At 38.7% G+C, this 19,551-nt stretch overlaps 1 protein-coding gene across 8 annotated transcripts in view; it reads left to right on the top strand.

Moving 5' to 3' along the window:
- Nucleotides 1–19,551, top strand: part of LOC102301272 (chloride channel protein 2) — a 177,711-nt gene that overhangs the window by 86,657 nt on the left and 71,503 nt on the right. For 4 of the 8 annotated variants that reach the window (XM_014338738.2, XM_042227328.1, XM_014338739.2 and 1 more), the window contains 8 exons: nucleotides 438–566; nucleotides 1,530–1,663; nucleotides 4,945–5,022; nucleotides 12,803–12,826; nucleotides 14,432–14,455; nucleotides 15,157–15,235; nucleotides 15,795–15,920; nucleotides 18,039–18,123. In XM_014338738.2, coding sequence (XP_014194224.1) covers nucleotides 438–566; nucleotides 1,530–1,663; nucleotides 4,945–5,022; nucleotides 12,803–12,826; nucleotides 14,432–14,455; nucleotides 15,157–15,235; nucleotides 15,795–15,920; nucleotides 18,039–18,123 — 679 coding nt within the window. The remainder of the gene's footprint in view (nucleotides 1–437; nucleotides 567–1,529; nucleotides 1,664–4,944; nucleotides 5,023–12,802; nucleotides 12,827–14,431; nucleotides 14,456–15,156; nucleotides 15,236–15,794; nucleotides 15,921–18,038; nucleotides 18,124–19,551) is intronic. The other 4 variants (XM_042227329.1, XM_014338740.2, XM_014338745.2 and 1 more) reach the window with 1 other exon arrangement.

Here is a 19,551-nt window from a genome sequence, read left to right as displayed (position 1 = left end):
GGACTGCGTCTAATTCAAATGGATTTCTCAAACAGAGTGTGTGTGTGTGTGTGTGTGTGTGTGTGTGTGTGTGTGTGTGTGTGTGTGTGTGTGTGTGTGTGTGTGTGTCGCTCTCAAGAGGATGCTAACCTAGTCTTGTCAATTCCAGTTATGCTGTACAGTTCTCGTAATTGGATCCAGAACATGACTAACTACCTGTCCTGTGCAGAGAAAAACCACACAGCTACACATCTTTCATGTCTTTAAAAATATTTATACAGCCGCTCTCCTGGTTGTGCATTGACTGTGGGCTTGTGTGTGTGTTCATCAGTTTGTTCTTGTGAAGTTTTATCTTTGACTGTATTCGAAATGAACATATTGTTTCCTGTGGAGTGTGTCTGCAATGCTGTATTCAGTGGATGGTGGCTTTACACGTCTGTCCTGGTTTGTGTCCACAGCACAGAAGTGGATGTACGGTGGTCTGGACAGTAATGTGTTCCTGCAGTACCTGGCCTGGGTCACCTACCCCGTTGTCCTCATCACCTTTTCCGCAGGCTTCACTCAGATCCTTGCTCCACAGGCTGTTGGTATGATACGTATAAAATAATACTGGTTTGCTAACCACTTGCATTTAACCAATTTAGACCTTGTGAGTGAGTATCCACAAAATAATCAATTAATTTTGCAGGGCCAAAAATAAACAACAGCAAGGATTTTAAATCAAACAGTCAATGTAGCTGAAGTGCAGACTATAAGATTTAAATCAAGGGAGTGAATGTATTGCATTCATTTTTATAAACACCATTGTTTAAAATGTCAAAAGTAATTGGGCAAGTGACTATCAAAGACTTTCATTGCCAGGTGAGGCCTGTTCACTTGTTATTCCATGACAAAAGATCCAGGGTGTTAAACCTGTGTTTTGAAGCTGTTCACTGGAACTCTGAATATGAGATACAAAGAAATGTTGATGCAAGTGAAGGCTATCACTAGGGTGAAAAACCAAAATGGTGAGATGGAACTATTTTAGTCCACATGTGGGTCAAATCTGAACTAGAATGATATAGTGATTGACAACAAATACTAGAAATTTAATGATAGCGACACAATATCACCAGTAGTTTTACTAAAAAAACATTCCTTCAAAACACAGTGTACTACCCCTACTACATAAATAATAGTATAAGCATGTTGTGATTTGATAGACTGAACATTATTGACTGTTGCTAACATAATAGTCTGATAATAATGGTCAGGCTATAATTGGCACCCAAATTCATACAAGTTGCAGCTTTAGAAGTTCTTCCATCCTATAAGAGGGAACATGGTGAGATCTTTTTTTGTGTGAGGTAGAAAAAACACAGATGTGATGTCATGCACTGATCAGAATTTATTGGATCAAAATCTTGTTCATCTTAATTAATATGATTATTAAATTCTTATCAAATAGTTGGATTTCTTCTTAGAGATTTAGTTGTGAATGATAACAGCTTGAAAAATGATGTTCGATTTAAAACAATCAGCTATACGTGCCCACTGTTGTCCTACTACAGGTTCAGGTATTCCAGAAATGAAGACCATTCTGCGTGGAGTCGTCCTAAAAGAATACCTCACCTTCAAAACTTTTGTGGCCAAAGTCATCGGCCTCACCTGTGCCCTGGGCAGTGGCATGCCACTAGGCAAAGAGGTAAAACAAATCTGCTTCACCCACTCTAAATGTACATGTACTGCATGGTGTGTACATACAAATGAATACAAGTAGCTTTCTGAATGGGAATATGCTTTTGAGCTTTTGTGTCTGCCTGCATTAACAATACTAACAGAGAAGTTGAGAATAAGGACTTTGTACTTTAAAGCAGCGGCCCCCAACCTTTTTTGCGTCACGGACCAGTTTATGCCCGACAATATTTTCACGGACCGGCCTTTAAGGTGTCGCGGATAAATACAACAAAATAAAACTAGTACCGGCACTGAAAAAAAGAAGATTTATTCATAACACACGTGAAGACCCAGGAAAACCAAGTTAACGATAAAAACGATAACAAAATAACGCTGAAAACCGATAAAAACCATGAAAACCATACATTTCACACTTGAGCCTCAAGTCTTGCAGCCCGGTACCAAACGACTCATGGACCGGTACCGGTCCGAGGCCCGGGGGTTGGGGACCGCTGCTTTAAAGGCTCCTAGCTAAGCTAACATTTTAATTTAAAAAATAGGCCATTTTAAAACATTTCTATACTTACTTAGGCAAATTATAAGGTGGAATAAAAAATAAAAGGTGGAATACATTTTTACTTCTAAAAGGTAAAACAATATCTCATTAATCTGGCCGAGATTGTAGTTACTGGTAGTTTACTAAACTGGGCTAGTTAGCTTTTAGCAAGACTATTCTGTCTGGTGTTAGGTTTCTCTCCAATACAATTTTGGTATTGGCTTTACTTTTGTTTGTTGTTTCAGTTGTATAACAAATTAATTCTTAAGGGTTTAGAGCAAAATTGAGCTTTCTATTTCTATAAACTGGAAAAAGTAAGTTGTTAACTATTGCTTTAACTATGGTCAGTTATCACTTTAGCTGTTGATAATTTATAGACTAAAAGTCTTACCTTAAGAGTTCAGAGAAGTACTAATAATATTCTGCATGAGGAAAAACCTGCTCTCGTTGGAAATTCCATGCTATTACAGTTTCTGTAGGTTGTTACTATTGTTTTGTGGAACTGGTCATACAGCATTGTGTAAAAGTCTTGAGCTACCTCTCATTTCTTTATATTTTGCTTCCAAGGAGCTAAACATTCTTATAATTTTTAAAGTGGTCATAAGCAATAGTTCTCTAGCTTTCTGATGATCTTTCAAATATTATCTTTGGAAATTTGCTGGTTTTTCACTCATTTTCTTTCCAGTCCTGATAATGGACTATTTTCATAGGAATATTTTTTTTGATTGCTAAGCTGCTGACTTATGAATCATTCAATAAAAAAAAAATGCTCTTAACCCAAGGGATAAACTAGTGTTCTGTCTACACATAACAGACATGACATAACTGTATGTGTGTGTTGGCACTTTATTACTAGTAGCCTGCCACAAAAACATTTAATTTGTTCCCATTTCTTTAGTTGAATCTATGAAAAATGCCAAAGGTAACGCAGTTTGGCAGACATAAAATATAATTTTTGCTCCAGGTAATTTCTAAAGCACGGTGTGCAGTGTGTCCTTAAAAAATTGGTGAAGGACAAAAGAAATGGCAGGCCTAACAAAACTACCTGATAAAGAGTATCTGAAAGTCATGTCTTAAGACATAGGAAAAAATGCTCTGACACAGGACCTGAGAGATGCATCTGGCCCTTCAATTGATCCAACTAACATTCACTGAAGCCTCATCTGAAGTGGTCTCAGTAGAAGAGTGGCAGTCAAGAGGCTATTCTTAAAGAAGGGAAACAGAGAGAAAAGGCTGACATATGCCAGATTTAGCAAGAACTTAACTGAAAGTCAGTGGTAATTGGTCTGTTATGGTTAGGGGCTGCATTGCAGCCAGTGATCTTGGGGATTTTGACATTTGGTGGAGTCCTCACAGCTTATACCTCAACATTATTGAAGCAGTGAGGGATCATCTTCAGAGAGAGTGAAATAAAAGTCACCCAGCATTTAAAGAAGAGCTTTGATTGTCATTCAAGAAGCCTGGAGAACTATTCCTGAAGACCGCTTAAAGAAATGACAAGAAAGCTTGGTGGACAAATACATGTATTATATGTATGTTTGCACAGAGTGAAGACTAACAGTTTCTAGTAAGATAGGTTAAGATGTCAAATTTGTTTTGAACAGAAGTACAGTTAGTATGTTTTTTCTTTGTAGGACAGAAACAGACAGCCATGTCTTTATCGCTACCTTTATGAGACACAATCTAGTTTCTCTTTTTACTTTTCAGCGAAACCCAAGCGCTGACCCACATTCTGCTTTTGATGTTTACTAGCACAGTTTCAGTGATTCACAGCATTAAACCTTTGTGTTGTGATACAGAGCCTTCGCTAGCAGCTGGGCCCTTTCAGCTTTGAATGCCGGCTTTTACAACATTCAAAATAAACATTAAGCATCGCTTCAGAAGACGAGCTTCCACTCAAATCATTACTGGTTGTCAGAAACCCACGTAGGTCACAGTAAGGTGTCTGAACAGTGGTAGGATGTGTTGTGAAACGACTTGCCTTAAATCTCTCTGTATATTCACATACTACAGCACATGAACCTTTGGCTGCTCATTCACATCCCTGCATCATCCCTTGGGTTCAGGTGACGGAAAGTAGGAAGGTACAGGGATGTTTTCTGATCCAGCTGGGAGAGAGAAGACTGTTTTTCTGGGAATATTTACATCCCTTTACTTCATGATGCAGATGTTGTTTATATCGCTGAGTATTTTTCAGGTTTTTTGTAGCAAAAACAGATCAGGTGTCAACTCAGCTTTTTGGAAATGCATTTGGTTAACTTTTTGTTTGTTTTGTTTTAAATGCTCTGGTACTTCTTCGTGAAGCACTTTGTGATCTTTGTCTTGAAAGGTGCTATAGAAATAAAATTTTACTTACTTACGGTTTTTCCTACACCCACAAAAGACAGCCTTGCCTGAAGACATTCTTGCAGGAAAACACTGTTTCCTAACACTTGTGCACACAAACAGCCCTCAGGCCCTTCTGGTTACACAGCACTGCAGCAACACCCAGCGTTTAGATTCAGAGCAGGCCTCTCGCTGCCTTTTAAATTGAGCATCACTTTTCTGCTGCTCTCACTTTTAATCCTGTTAGTTCCACTTTGAACCTCATACTCTAAATGTTAATATTCCCGCTGACTTTCTCCCTGTTGATGTGTTTTCAAAGAGTTGTGTTGTCTTGTGTGACTGACTCACAATAAACAGGAGCCCAGAGTGCTCCTTAATTTGTAATTTTTTTTTAACCTGATTTCTGTCTGCGTTATTCCTCCTGTCAGGGTCCCTTTGTGCACATCGCCAGTCTGTGTGCAGCTCTCCTCAGCAAGTTTATGTCTCTGTTTGGAGGAATCTATGAGGTAAGGCTAACACTTATTAATATAACACAAAAAAGTCATCTTTTATATAATCTTAAACATCTACTGTTACTTTATTGTAATCATTTTAATATTTTACCTTTATTTTCAAGCTAAAAACTCACATTGTTGGTCTGAACTGTCCTGATGCCATAATCCAGATGTGATCTTGATATTCCCATTAAAGCTTTAGCTGGGATTCTCCTTTCAGGCTGTATGCATACCCTACCTTACTGGTGAATGTACTCAGCAGTTAAGCCAAGCCAAAAAGCACTACATATTCACTTTATATGATATTTATTATTGACTTTTTACATTAGTTGGTTGCACATGGAAAAAAAAAAGGTATGAGGGTAGTTCACCATTCTCATAAATATTGTGGGAAAATTGTATACTTACGCATCATATGATCTCATCGTTGCTGGCAAAGACTCCAGTTTAATGCTCTTTGAAGAACAGACTGTATGCCGTCAAACACCGATCATCTCCAGTCTCCAGTACCATTTGTGAACAGCACTGAGACTCCGATAGACATTAGAAAGGAGGTTTTTGTTGAATGTTGTTAAAGTTCAGAGCCACAGTCTGGGCTTTGGCACCAACATACCCGAATTAGTGATGTGCTGAGGGTTTCCTCTTTGACTTTCATGAGGCGTACAATCAAAACAGTGGCTGGAAATGTGAGTAAGTAAATTGTCTGAAAGGATCTTCCAACACTGTCCTTACGTTGGATTAAAAATATCAGCTCCATAGCCTGAAACTATACTTAGTTGTGTGCTGGAGCACTGGATTTCAGCTTTGGCAATCAAAAACATTCGCTTACCTTCCTAATGCAGGAGTTGCAGCCATTTGCGTGTGTATTAGTCCACGCAAACCAGCAGCACACAGCTCGACATTGATTCCCTGTGTGGTTGAAAACTAAACGATAAACAGAAAACAGAAGCACAAAAAATCAAAGATAAAAAACAAAAACAGCATGAAAAGCACAGCCTGGTGGCCCACCTTCGGGAACGAAAACCAAGTTTTTAGTGGGCACATCCCGTTTCAGTTCTTTTATGTTAACTTCACTCATTTCCACGACTGAATGAACGATCAAAAGTGGCACAAGCAGTAGTCCACAGACTGGTTGTCTGTGTCACTGCCCCCTGGTGATAGTAAACAGCTACAACGTTTGTCATTTGGTGTTGTTTCTTGGATTGGATGAACTGTTGTCTCAGCACAGAACATGAGACCAGGAGTGATGCTTAATTTTCTGCTGTGGCTGACAGGGTGAAGGTGGGTTACAAAGCCGCTTGCAGGATGGTTGCACCTGTGGGCTGGCTAAATCAGTTTTAATGCCTTTCCCAATGTAAGAATTGCCATTTAGATGTTTAGAAGAGTATCAAATGGCACAGGCAATGAGCTCACTGGCCATGATTGTGGCTGAGCCTGCCTGAACCAATGCTATGACTGATGGTCAGTAAAAGCTTATTTTTAGAAGAACAAAGGCAGATTTATGTGCAGGAATGTTGCAAACTATTTAATCAGTTTTCCCTCAATTTGTTTGATTGACGTGTTTGAATGGCGGGGCGCTGTGGACACCCAAGTTTGTGATTGCGTAGAATTTTCAAATTAATACCATGGTTGCATCTACTGAAAACCTCTGTTAAGTTTAAATCTCAGTGACTGGTGATTGGTGAGAACTTGACGCAGTTTTTAAGCAAAACTGTACCCAAGTTCAAGACCATATTCATTTGTTGTTTTGGTTGTTATTTATTTAAGGCTATTTTTTTTAATTTTCACAAGAATTACTAGTTTGCCCAACAATCAGACTATTCCCTGTGAGCAGGCATTTAGCAACTGTGGGGAGGAAAAGCTCCCTTCTAAGGGGAAGAAACCTCCGACAGAACCAGGCGCAGGAAAGGACAGCCATCTGCCGCAACTGGTTGGGGTTGGGGGAGTGAAAATTAAAAAAAAAAAAAAGCCAAAGTGATAATTATTCGAGCAGCTTAATTAATTTTTGCAGTATAATTTGCTGTTAATATCCTTTTCCAACCCAGTTTGTGTTTTTGTCACTTTTGCCCAGGGTCAAAGAAGCAATGCTGGAGATTGCTACTGTGTGGTCTTTCAATGTCAATACACGGGAGGACCTCTTAGAGAGGCCAGGGTTGAAAAAGGGATACTGGAGACCCTCTGAGGGTATTATGTGCTGGTGTGCATCCAAGGCTAACATCTATTTAATTCTAATCTGACAATCCATTCTATACTCAGCTGACCTGTGAAATGTACAAATATATATGATTGTGGAATTTGTATAAAATATTTCTTATTCTTGAGATTGAAATTGTATTTTCATTTCATTGATAGCAAATGTTTAAACTACAGTTCTATCTAGGTAAAAAACAGAAGTGAAATCAAAATAAAATTTTAGAATAGGCCTGATCAGAATGCCAGATATACACTAGATGAAAAACTCTCTTTTCCAAGTACTTGCTAGAATTGTACCAAATAGACAATAAGCCTTGGTTGCTACTTAACCAAATACATACATACCTGAATTAATTAGCATAGCGTTAGTACATTTTTAATTCCCGAGATTATGAAAACCGATCAAACTGATCAAACGTTTGAACAAAACGTGTGATGTTCACATGAAAGACCACCTTATACAGTGCTTACAGCGGAAATGATGAGGGACAAAATCTGTGCTGCCTGTTATATGAAGAATCTGAAATTTTAAACAAATATGTGGCTGAATTATACAAACATAGTGAAAGTCTTAGTGTACCCCTGTATGTTGGCACAGACCGTGCCCCTGCTGAGCTGCAGCAGAGGATCAGTAACACAAGAGAGAATCTTTTTTTTTTTCTTTCTTTTCTTTTTTTTTTTTTTTTTTTTTTAAAAAAAACTAACTTTACAAGATACCCCCTTGATCCGACTTATCCGAAAATTCTGGGGCCGTGTTGCACATAAATAAGCGTATTCCTACATTTTTACAAAAACTAAAAGATTCAACATTTTTGCACCTGCATCTGTGTTAATGTGGGCACTCAAAGCTAAATAGATATGAAAATATAAATGAACCCCCTTAAAGTTACTATTGTGTTTCTGAAGGAGACCTAATAGATGCATTTCTGGTTAGACGTACCAACTGCTTTGACATTAAGATGGAATCAGAAAATTGAAAATTTGAGTTCTAGAGGGGGATTTTAGTTGGAGTTTAGGAAACAATAGCGAGTTAGTTTAAAGTATATACATGAATTTCTCATCCAGAACTAAATGCCCACTATATGTGAGTATAGACTCAAAATGCAACTGTATGAATGTAACTTGTGCAATCTAGAGTTGGTGGATCTGCAATTAAATTTGTAATTACTGGCACATGGATTTGTGAGATTTAAGTCTATTTACTCTAAGATGCAAATTAATGCATAGTATGTATGGGTCTTTCAGTGTAGGCAGGGAATTTATGGAGGGCAGTTTCAGTTGTTCAGAACAGTTCACAAAAGCAACTTTGCAATATCTTGAGCCAACCCTTGCAAAATCCCCAGGTCAGGGAAAAGTGCAGGAAATAAAACTAAACAAAAGCTAAGAGATTACGAACACAGCGGAAGGAGGGGGTGCTGACATTTCTTTTCTTTTTTTTTTTTCAAGCTGTTTGAGTTTGAAGTAACAAAAAAAGAGAGCAGAAGGCCTGAAAGAAAGGGTAATGATGAAGAGAAATGGGGAAGGAAGAACAAAAAGAATATTTGAGGGTGAAGACCAGAGCTGGAACTTATTTCCAGCAGGGTTGGTGGATTTTTGGGATGCTGAAGCCTGCAGCTTTTTTCTTTGTAATTACTTTTTATGGAGCACATAGGCTCAACATAGAGCTATTAGTTGTTAGTTAGTTTCTAACTTTTTGTCCCTCTGTTATTTGGGCAGTTAAAAAGTTCAGGTTTTTTTTCTTCTTTTGTCTTCAGGAATTGCTCTCTTGCAGCTCATGTATAGTCAACAACCACTTATATCCTGTTTTTTTGAAGTTTGAATCACTTCTATTTGTACACAAATACATCTTTTCATCGTTTCTTCCCAGAAACGTATTCATTGATTGAGATGGAAATTTTGGAAGCGCTAATGAGAATAGGGAGAAGAAGAAACAAAAAAAGTCAGATGGAAATTACGCTGAGTGTGTATCCATTGGGAGAGGAAGCTAGGAGCTGAAGGAAATCAGAAAAACCTTTGACTTTTTGTTTTTCTCGTGAGATGTGAGCATGTCCGTTGGGGGGGTGAAAAGTTGAGAAGTTGAAGAAAGTACAAAACAAAGCTGGTGTACTGGGAAAAGGGTCTACGCTGTAGCCACTATATCCCTACTCCGCATCAACAATACACCATTAAGCTAAAGGTAAACACTGTATTGCCAATACAAATATCAGATAATGTTTTGCTGACCCATCCAGCCACCTGGACCTACTCGCTACATGGACTTTATTGCTCTATAATGATGCCACCCAAAGTCTCTCTTCACACTATATACACGTCAAAGTTCCTGTGATTGCTTTGCCCCGTGTTGTAGTTCATCCTGGTAGATTGTACACTTTTTCAAGATTATTGAGAACTGCTGACCAAATCCTTCTAGCTTTCCCGAGGTCCAGATTAAAGCAAAAAAGGAATCAGGCCTTTGCTGTGGCTGTGCTGTGGAACAAACTGCCCCTTCACATCAGGACCTCCCCAACATCAAAAACCCACTTTCATTCTCTAGCTTTTAAATCGGAATGAGTTCTGTTACTTTTATTTTTTATTTCTTACTCAGGTTTTCTCGTTTTGTTTCTTTTGTTAAATTCTTGCCCTATGCTTTTATGTCATTTGATGATTTTAGATGCACAGCACCTTGGTCAACAGCTTTTGTTGTGCTGTAGAAATAAACTTGACTTTGACTTTGTTAGAAAAAGTTGTCATGCAGGCCGGCTAACTTCTTCCAAAATAAGTTTTTGTCCAAAAACGATAAAACTCAATAAATAAAATGGACAGAATGCTTTCTAAAATAAGGCCACATATTGTGAATATAAATAAATACACCAGGGGCATGAATACTTAAGGCGGATTTGCACATTTAGACATAATATCCCACAACTGCCTGAACAATTATATTATATCTCTTAGCTAAAAATACAAAGCTCTTTCCTTGGTGTTCCCTATATGTCCTCCTCATACATACAGCCAAGTCTGTGAGCACACCTGGATTCAAACTAGGGCTGAACGATTATGGAAAATAATCTAATTGCGATTTTTTTGCCCCAATATTGCGATTGCGATGCGATATGCGATTATTTTTTAAGGTCTTTGTCTTCTGTATTATTAAACAAAGACAAGCAATACATCATATAGTATGGCCAATACTATATTACATTAATTTTAAACTGTTCTTTCCTGGAAGACAGACCTCTGTTATGATGACATGAGGTGATGCATGAATTGATGACTGACATTTTTATTTAACTTCTTCAATCACAACAGTATATTTGAACATACACAATAGTTTATTTTTAGCTTACAAACATCTGAGCATAAAGTGCTGACAAGGAACCCTGGTGTAAACATTAAAATGAAAGTCAGTACAATGTGCAGATTGCAGAAATATACATAAAAAAAATCAGTGGCTTTACCACACTCAGTTTTTCGACATCTGTGAACTACTAGACAGTCATTCAATTAAAAAATAATATTAAATAAATAAAACTAATAAATAAAAAATACACACATCTTACTGATCTCTGCAGTCAGTAACATTACACATAAAGTGCAAACATAATAGCAATTGTATAAACACACACACAAACACGCCTTTAAAATTTAAAGGCGTGAAATTGGACGGTCTAGCGCTATTCTGATTAGCGTCACCGCTGTCTCGGTGGAGTTTAATAAACTCGGCCGTCTGCTTCTTGCTATCTAAAATATAACCAGACACTGGTGTAAATTCTCGACTGTCTCATACTTCTGTTTAATAGTTTTCTGTTTGACGTTTAGTCAGCTGTGTGAAAACCAAGGAGGAACCCACCCAGGGGATTAATAAAGTTTTATTTCTAATCTAATCTAATAACTTTAATCTCAGCCAAACCGATTTACTCACGAACAAACAAAACACTGAAAAAAGCCCAACAATAACATTTTTAGGTTGTCTAAGTGACTTATATATTACGTTTAACCCGAGTAGCGAAAGCTCGCGGTGATCTGAAAATGATGTGCGGGAGTTGATACGTTCTCGGCTCCATCAGTGAACTCTCGAGCTTCCTGGCTAGCTAGTCGAGCTAGTGGAGTAGCAGACGCTCTGAAAACGTCAGAACACTTTTGCAAATATGGGATATCTTGATAAACCGAGCAGATACTTGAGTTTACAAGCTACATTTCTCGCCTGAAAATATGTTAAAAAGTTTATTTTGTGACCCAGAAAGATTAGTAAGAGTAATTTTAAAACTTAGTAGCGGCCGCCATTGCTGGAAACTGGAGTTTGGCTGGGCCGCGCTATGAATTCTGGGATATGGTAGTAATTTGGACAGCCTTCGGCGCGTCGCTGTGACGTAATCGGTCTACAAATGCGGCCTCAGGAGGATGCAGCCCATGAATTTGGACATGTCCAGAGTATAATCGCAGCCTTTGCGGTTAGAAAATTGCACTTGATCATGTCGCGATATTATCGCAAATGCGATATATCGTTCAGCCCTAATTCAAACCTTGTATTTACAAAGGGTAGCCATTTAGATGAAAGCTGGATAATGGGAGATGCTGCAAAAATAGCTTCTTCTTTTTTTCTTTTTCAAGGCCTAGTACAAGATGACAAATAAGAATCAATTTAAGTGTGACCCTAGAAGGAAGAGTCGTGCAGTTGGTGCATAGATTTGACCTTTTGAAATGTCTTTCTGAGAATATATAACACACCGTGCAGCCAAAAGATAGTTTTAATGCTAATTGTTGTGAATAAAAAATGTACTAGAGTCCATTTAAATTCGCATTTCATTATCTGATTTCACTTCAGGTGAAGATGAAAAGTAGTAAAAATGCTCTTTGCTTTTGCGTATGTCTGTATACGTGAAAACAAACAGTTCCGGTCTGTTCTGACTTTTACATCCAGCCAATTTAAATGTAGCAGCAGTAATTAGTTTACAACCGTCATTCAATGCATTCTGCCCCTCCACGTCATTATTTTCCCTCTCGTTCCGCTATTTATTTTTCTGTTAAATTTTCCATCTGCCTCTCTTCCTTTATATTAGTCTCTTCTGAAAACCCTATCATGGGCCTCATTAAATAGTCTACCTGTAACCCTCTGTTATTCCATCCTGCTCTCCATCCCTCCAGAGTGTTGTCATGCATTTTATGGCATATTAATGCTGAGTGTGTATTTGCCTGTGTGGATGTGTGAAGAGTCCCTTTGCAGCAGTATCTGGTCCTCTCTAGTGGTTGAAGTACAGTATGCTAATGCAACCTGCAGGCTGTAAAAATTACCTTTCTGTTTCAGAGTGCCATACTTTAAAAAAAAAAACAACAACAGCTTTTTCTTTTTTCTTTTTTGCACTTCATATTTTTCCCATACACATTGAGTACTCTTGTTTGAATACAGCTGGCATTTGATTAGATATTATAAGATAAAATGCGTTTTACTTGAGCTGTAAATGTCAGCGGAGGAAATGTTGAGTTTAATGCTAAAACACCGGGGACTCGGTTTCTTGAGTCTTGTAGCATCACACAGCGAGTTTAGGCAGTAATGAAAAAGACTCTTGCATTTGTTCTTTGCTAGCTTAACTTGTGTCTCTTACTCCCATGCTTCCTGTAGGAGCCCGGTGTTACAGGGATTAAGGTAATTCAGCTGCAAAATTCCCAGCATGAACATTCCTTCATCCCTACAGCTAAAGTCAAACTGATTTACTGAGCTCCATTTGTTACTTATTCCACTATCCAGTCTACAAAACATGCTTTAAGTAGTGCTGTCAGCATTGATCTCGTTAAAATGACGCTAATACCATAACCGCATTAACGCCGCAAATCTCCATTAACGAGTTAGCGGAGATCGCCCCGTGCATGGGGCTGAACGCTAACGCGTTGACAGCGTGTTGTTTTAACAAGATTAGCGCTGACAGCACTAGTTTTAAGCCTAGAAATAAAGTTTTTTCCCCATTTGTTTCACCTTAAAATTATTAGTCAGGCTCCATTAAAAGATTTTTTTTTTATTTCTTATGTAAGCCCATACATACATGCATAACCCACTGTTCAAATACAGTTAAAGACTAAAAGAAAGGAGAAAGAGAAGAGCAAAAACACACTCTTTTATTAGCATTTGTAAAGCTTTATCAAAGCCACTGTGTGTACTATTCATACCCAACAATATTTGAGTCTAGTGAAAATGAACTGAGAATTTACTTTATCTGCATTTATTATTTATGATTTATTAGAAATAAAAACAGCAAGTCTGTTCTTCTTTAAGTACTTTAGTGGAACTTTAGTTTTACTTCAGATTTGTCTAGAAGTCGATTGGAGGCCACTTGGTCTGTAATGGCCAAACAGAACACTGTGGATTGGGAAGTGTCCAAGAACACAAAGGTAACTCCAGCAGATTTTTAGAAGTCCTCCAAAAGATGGAGAACTTGCAAAACAGAGGACCATCTTGTATCATCAGTCATGGTAGAGCTGCTCCATAGACCTCTCTCAGTATACAGTAGGGCAAAGGATAGTTCACTCAGAGTACTTTAAGCGAGTCCATTAGGGAGGAGATCATCTGTTCTGACGAGACAATAGTGGAACTGTTTGGGGAGAAGTCCGGGCTTAATGTGTAGCTCATCACCGCAGCTGTTATAGTGAAGCATGGTGGTATTGGCATCATGCCTTTGAGTTGCAGGAAGGATGAATGAAGCCAAAACATCTAAAAAACTAATTTCTACTTTATCCTTTTTTATATCTTTGAAAGTAGATTGAATTTGTTTGAATCTACAGGTAGACTGAATTTTATCAGTTTAAAATAAAATCTGTGACAACGGAGATAAGCAGTAACTTTCTGAACTTGGAGTAACTAAGCCTCATGCATGCATGGTTTCTTCTAAATGTTCAAAACGTTCAAAATGTTTGATAGACTGAAAAACGTTTTTTTTTTTCAGTGGTTTTTTTTTTTGTGTATGTTTTGGTGGGATAACAGGGGAAATGAGACAAACAAAATAAAGACAACAAAAATCTGCATCAGAGAAAGTTGCATGTGCAATCCTGGAATCTGCTCAGAATAATTCACAATTCATAATCCATGCATCCCTACTTGTCATTCACAGAGGAAAATTCTCTGAAGTTTCCTTTGTTTTACTAAATATTAAGCCTTACACGCACCTTCTCTTCCACACCAACTTTTCCACATAAAATATTCTGTTGTGAAAGTAAAACACGCAGTAACTTTCCTTTACCACTGCCATGCTGCTTGAAGGACATCGGTCTCATAGGAATGAAGGTAAATAAGATCAGAAGTGTCAAAAAGAAAGGAAAAAAACCTCCATTCCCATAATGCACCACAGTCTATCCCGCGCTCATGCAGCATGATTGTCCCTTTCCCACTGTCTTTCTGACTGTCTTACGACACAGCTCATTATATGATCCTTCATTAATATTATTACTGTTTAATTTAAAATATAAAAAATGATTTTCATATATCCATGGTATTTTTTTTAAATATTTTTTGACTTTTTTTGTTTTTAAGACATCCAATTTGTTTTGTACTCATTTGAAATTCAATTTTGCTTTGATTTAGGAATATTTTACTTTGCTTGTTAATTGTTGATTATTATTATTATTGTTGTTGTTGTTGTTATGAGTAGGAGGAGGAGGTTTTTTGTTTTTTTTTTCTTAGTTGATAGAAAAAAATTAAGCAAACCTTTTTCACTTCATCATTATGGAGCATGTATATGGAGGGTGTAGGTGAAACCATTTTGGAATAATGCTGTGACATGACAAAAATGTGGAACAAATGAAACACAGAATCCTTTCCGGATGCTTTTTTTTTTTTTTTTTTTGCTTAGGTGTCTTATTAAAAGTGTGTCATAGAAAAAATATAATGAATTGACTCACTTCTTTCCTTTTCACTTTTGTTGTTGTTGTTGTGGTTGCTGTTGAATGACTGCTGGTGACTGAAATCTAACCACTGTGTGGTTTCAGAATGAGTCGAGGAACATAGAGATGCTGGCAGCAGCCTGTGCCGTGGGAGTTGGTTGCTGTTTCGCTGCCCCCATAGGAGGTGAGTCTAAAGCAAACGTGATGTAGTACCTGAAGCCTGTGGCACTCTGTAATGAGCTAAATGTGTAAGCACTGTATAACTTTTACAATGTGTAACCCACTTAACATATAATGGGCTTCATGTTGCTGAAATGGATGGAGCAATCAGTGCTGTTTCATGGGAGATGTTTTTTTGCGGAGGTATTCTCTTTCTGTACACCCTCGTATCATCTCATGTTAAATTTAGAGCCCTGGTACAGCCTTGGAGCACACTACACGCCTTTGTATCAGTGACATAATTTATTTAGCTTCTAGCTGGTTTTTCTTCAGCCTGTGCTTCCACCCCACCATGAATTCATCTTGCTAAGCCTGAGCTAACTGAGGTAAATGACATTTCCAAAAATGGAGATCATGTCTGAATACAGACGCTGGCGAACAAATTCATCTGTGTGTAATGCAAGGAAATGTTGTTGTTACTTGAGTGTTACATGAAGAACTGCATGTCAAGAAAAGTCCATTTCACTTGTTTGTGCATTTTTTAAATGTCAGTGCTCATGCCTTGTGGTGTTTGTGTGTTTAAGGTGTGCTGTTCAGTATTGAAGTAACTTCCACATTCTTTGCTGTGAGGAACTATTGGAGGGGCTTCTTTGCTGCCACTTTCAGTGCCTTCATCTTCAGGGTATTAGCTGTTTGGAACAGAGATGAAGGTAAGACTGATGTGTTCATTGTACTTAGTATAAGACAGTATAAGCACTTTATTAGGAACACTTTGTCCAGCACAATCAAATCCATTTTTGTAGTAGCTAGTGGCATGTTCAGTGTCTTTTGTTTTTGAGGGGCAAAAAATCAGATAAAAGTCGTATCAAAGCAAGAGTGGCCTTAAAGTTGGTTCAAACAGTGGATAAACTGAGGGGCTTCACCAAGGCTCAGTTTAAGATCGATAAGGAACGAGCTGTGAGTCATGCAGTTAGAATTCAAATATAAGGCTGGAAATGATCAGAGTGAGTCCACTTTAAGGTCCAATGTTTTAGTGGTTTGGAGACGGGGACCAGGTCTGCAAGCGCTGAGCCATCACGTCACGTCTTCACAGCAACTTTTGTAAATTAAGACAGTGAAAAAGCAGCAATAAGATGGAGTCAGTCTGCTATGAATTTGGGATTGAATGGTCCAAATTTTTCTATTTCATGCAGTCTTTTGTGATATAATTTTTTAGCATATAACATACAATATAATAGCAAATAATTTCTAGCATATAACCCTTTTAAAAATATGCTTTAATTGACACTGTAATCCAGAAAAGCAGAAATCAATTTATAAACAAAGATTTATGCTTCCAAAGTGAAACTGTGAAAAATTGCAGGACTTTTAATAAATAAAGGTCCAGGTGTTATACAGGATGTCCAATTTTGGCGCACCTTGGACACCATATACGAGTTGAATTTCTGCTGTTTTTTTAAACAACAGAAATGATTTAACTTCATTACCATGCTTAGAAATGCTTGTCTTTTGAATATTTTTGAAGAATTAACCACACATTCCCAGTCAGCGAGCCCTTTCTGTCCTGCACCCTGGTGAGTTTAAATGGCCTCTTGCGATTTAAACTCTGAGGGGCTGTAGCTTAGGCCTCTATTGGCCAATTTGCATGATTGACACCTCTTTTTAATCGGTTGAGCCAATAGAATCACAGTGACATTTTTGTGGTCTTCTTTTGCAGCTTGTCTAGTGAATTTTGGTTGGAGCATGGTGAAACTTGGTGTTTTGGAATGCGTGAGAGAGCCCTGCAAGCAAACTAGCCATTGTTTTCATAGCTACCTGAAGTCTGGAGATTTCTTGGCTCGGTTGTGTGTGTTTAGCGGACTTTTGCGCATTTAAGTAACTGTTCTTTTAATCATTGCTTGTTTTCGCTGCGTTTGGTGGTTGTAGAAATGGTTTATATGAGCATTTAGCTGAGATACTAAGGTTTCTGTGGGTGTTGATATTTGCAGGTTTGGCTCTTGGAGTGTTACATACCTCTTGAGCCTGGGGGCAATGGGGTTTCTAATCTGTGTATAAATGAAGCTCTGTCATTATTTTACTAGTTACATGTGTGCAAGTCTAAATAATATACTGAGTAAAGGACAAAGACTTGCTGCAACACTGGAGGTGCTAAAAATAGAATTTTCATCCTACCAAAACAGTTCTCAGTGGCAGGCATCCAAACTTCTTTGGGATTTCCAGGATCCTGTTAGTGGTTTAGTTTTTCACAGCCTTTTCTCCCACCAGTTGTTTAATGTGGTCAGGTTTTGTGAGGTTTGGAGTTTTGGGGCGATCGTGGTTCAAGAGTTGGGATTTGGCCTTGTAATTGGAAGGTTGCCGGTTCGAGCCCTGGCTTGGACAGTCTCGGTCGTTGTGTCCTTGGGCAAGACACCACCCGTTGCCTACTGGTGGTGGTCAGAGGGCCCGATGGCGCCAGTGTCTGGCAGCCTCGCCTCTGTCAGTGTGCCCCAGGGTGGCTGTGGCTACAATGTAGCTTGCCATCACCAGTATGTGAATGTGTGTGTGAATGGGTGTGACTGGATGTGTAAAGCGCTTTGGGGTCCTTTAGGACTAGTAAGGCGCTATACAAATACAGGCCATTTACCATTTTTTGGTCATCACCTCCACAGTAAGCTGAAGTTTTCCTTTTTACTCCTTCCATCAGTCAGATCAGTCAGTGATGCATCAGTAGCTTTAATATATTTTATTTATTGCCCTACATGTGTTTAGAAGACCTGTTTTTAACCTCGCTTAATGACTTTGAGGTCTGTTCAGTGATACAGTGGCTTGTCCTCTCTCTCTTTCTCCAGAGACCATCACAGCTCTGTTTAAAACCCGCTTCCGATTAGACTTTCCCTTTGACCTCCAGGAGCTTCCTGCCTTCGCTGTCATTGGGTAAGTTGGTTAAGATGCTGAAGTTGGTTTCAATTCAATTCAATTTTATTTATATAGCACCAAATCACAACAGCAGTTGCCTCAAGGCGCTTTATATTGCACAGTAGATTGTACAATAATAGATACAGAGAAAAACCCAACAATCATATGACCCCCTATGAGCAAGCACTTTGGCGACAGTGGGAAGAAAAAACTCCCTTTTAACAGGAAGGAACCTCCGGCAGAACCAGGCTCAGGGAGGAGCGGGGCCATCTGATGTGACCGGTTGGGTGAGAGAAAGAAGACAGGATAAAGACATGCTGTGGAAGAGAGACAGAGAGTTTAAAAAAAACAACAACTCATCAATTAGACATTACCCAGCAGGTCCGTACTGTAAATAAGACCAAGCCTAAATGAATAAAAAGCTGATTGTCAACCAATATTAGTAAGAAAATGGAAACTAGCTTGTTTCACAAAAAAATTCAAATAAATTCATCCACTCTGAGTCAGTTTTGTCCACCTGGTTGCTCTGACAGGTATTCCCATTTATTATGATTGCCTCATAAATTCAGACATTATTCAGGAGATCCACTTACTGTAGCTTGTGAAGGTGTTACCTCGGGGTGGACTGCGTGAGTCACCTAACATGGATTATTCAGCTTGCAACAGTTGCCAGCGCACTGAGGGACATCTTATTTTATCCTGTCCTAGCCTGAGGGCTCTTCTGTGCCTGTGAAAGAGACCACGGGCTCCTAGAAGGAAGCTGGTTGAGAGTTTGGAGGGGGTGCTCTTGCTCCATACTCTGTCCTTCTTTTTCAGATGAAAGCGTGTGCCTGTGTGTAACTTGTGTAACTTATCTTGAGAAGACAATCCCTCTCTTTCTTTCTTTTTTTTGGGGGGGGGGGGTCATCATCTTGTTCTTCATCCTTTGGGGTTTTTTTTTTCTTTCATATTTAGTTGGGATTTTTTTTTTTTTTTGTCCGGAGGCTTTAACACCCACCACTGCATCAGTGGCTTGCACATACAGTACACTGTCTCCAGAGAAGGCAGCAGAGTGCTTAGTTCTAGTTTTACACTGTGTGAGTCTGTATGTGCACACTGGCAGATATATGTGTGTGTGTGTGTGTGTGTGTGCGTGCCGGTGCATCGTTGTAGTTTCCATCTTCCCCTGCCAGTAGCTGTCAAGCAGGGAAAGTCGGTCAGTGTCTCAGTCAACTAGGCCAGGAAGAGTTTGGTGTGTGCTACATGCTGCCAAGGGCATGTCTTTGAAGAGTACACACTACTCTACTTACTGTTTACAGTTTACTGTTTTAGGAGGGAGAGGGTCACCTCAACATGTGAAGGCTGCACATGTATATGTGTCCATAATGTGTAGGGCTGCCACAAACGATTATTTTGATAGTCGACTAGTCACCGATTATTTATGCGATTAGTCGACTAATCAGATCA

Source organism: Haplochromis burtoni, unplaced genomic scaffold (assembly GCF_018398535.1).
Source record: "Haplochromis burtoni strain Fernald_Lab_line unplaced genomic scaffold, NCSU_Asbu1 Contig_255, whole genome shotgun sequence".
Lineage (NCBI taxonomy): Eukaryota > Metazoa > Chordata > Actinopteri > Cichliformes > Cichlidae > Haplochromis > Haplochromis burtoni.
The sequence above is the reverse complement of the archived record's forward strand: the minus strand, read 5'-3'. Positions and strand labels throughout refer to the sequence as shown.